We start from the raw sequence: 376 nt of genomic DNA on the forward strand, positions 1-376 counted from the left end.
CCCCCCCCGCCACTGCAAGGAGTGTTAGGTGCACTTAGGAGATCCCCGGCAGAGAAGAAGGCAGCTCCCTGCACTAGTCTGTACAGACCTGACGTGGGCTTTAACCAAGGCAGCAACGGGCAGACCCCGATTTGGGGGGCAAGACCCTTCAGCCAGGAGCCTCTGGGTTTGAATCCCAGCACCCAAAAACCCGCTGACCCCTGGAGCAATAAGAGGAGGAAAAATTCCCTCTAGGCCCATGCAGCAGCTGGCAAAGCCCAGAGGCCTGGGAAAACCACCCCTCCCGGCTCTGCTCTGCAGCCTGGGGACAGAGGGCAGAAAAACCACCCCTCCCTAGAAAGCCATATCTCCCTGCTGCACGTGCCACCCCACAGCC

At 60.4% G+C, this 376-nt stretch overlaps 2 protein-coding genes across 2 annotated transcripts in view; both read right to left on the reverse strand.

The window, feature by feature from the left end:
- LOC102378548 (sterol O-acyltransferase 2-like) overlaps positions 1-366 on the reverse strand; it is a 5,098-nt gene extending 4,732 nt beyond the window's left edge. Inside the window, exon 1 of the mRNA XM_025212293.1 lies at positions 89-366. Coding sequence (XP_025068078.1) covers positions 89-240 — 152 coding nt within the window. The 5' untranslated portion in view covers positions 241-366. The remainder of the gene's footprint in view (positions 1-88) is intronic.
- LOC102379056 (sterol O-acyltransferase 2) overlaps positions 334-376 on the reverse strand; it is a 6,955-nt gene continuing 6,912 nt past the window's right edge. Inside the window, exon 15 of the mRNA XM_025212272.1 lies at positions 334-351. Coding sequence (XP_025068057.1) covers positions 334-351 — 18 coding nt within the window. The remainder of the gene's footprint in view (positions 352-376) is intronic.

The sequence above is a fragment of the Alligator sinensis genome, unplaced genomic scaffold, assembly GCF_000455745.1.
Source record: "Alligator sinensis unplaced genomic scaffold, ASM45574v1 scaffold1542_1, whole genome shotgun sequence".
NCBI lineage: Eukaryota > Metazoa > Chordata > Crocodylia > Alligatoridae > Alligator > Alligator sinensis.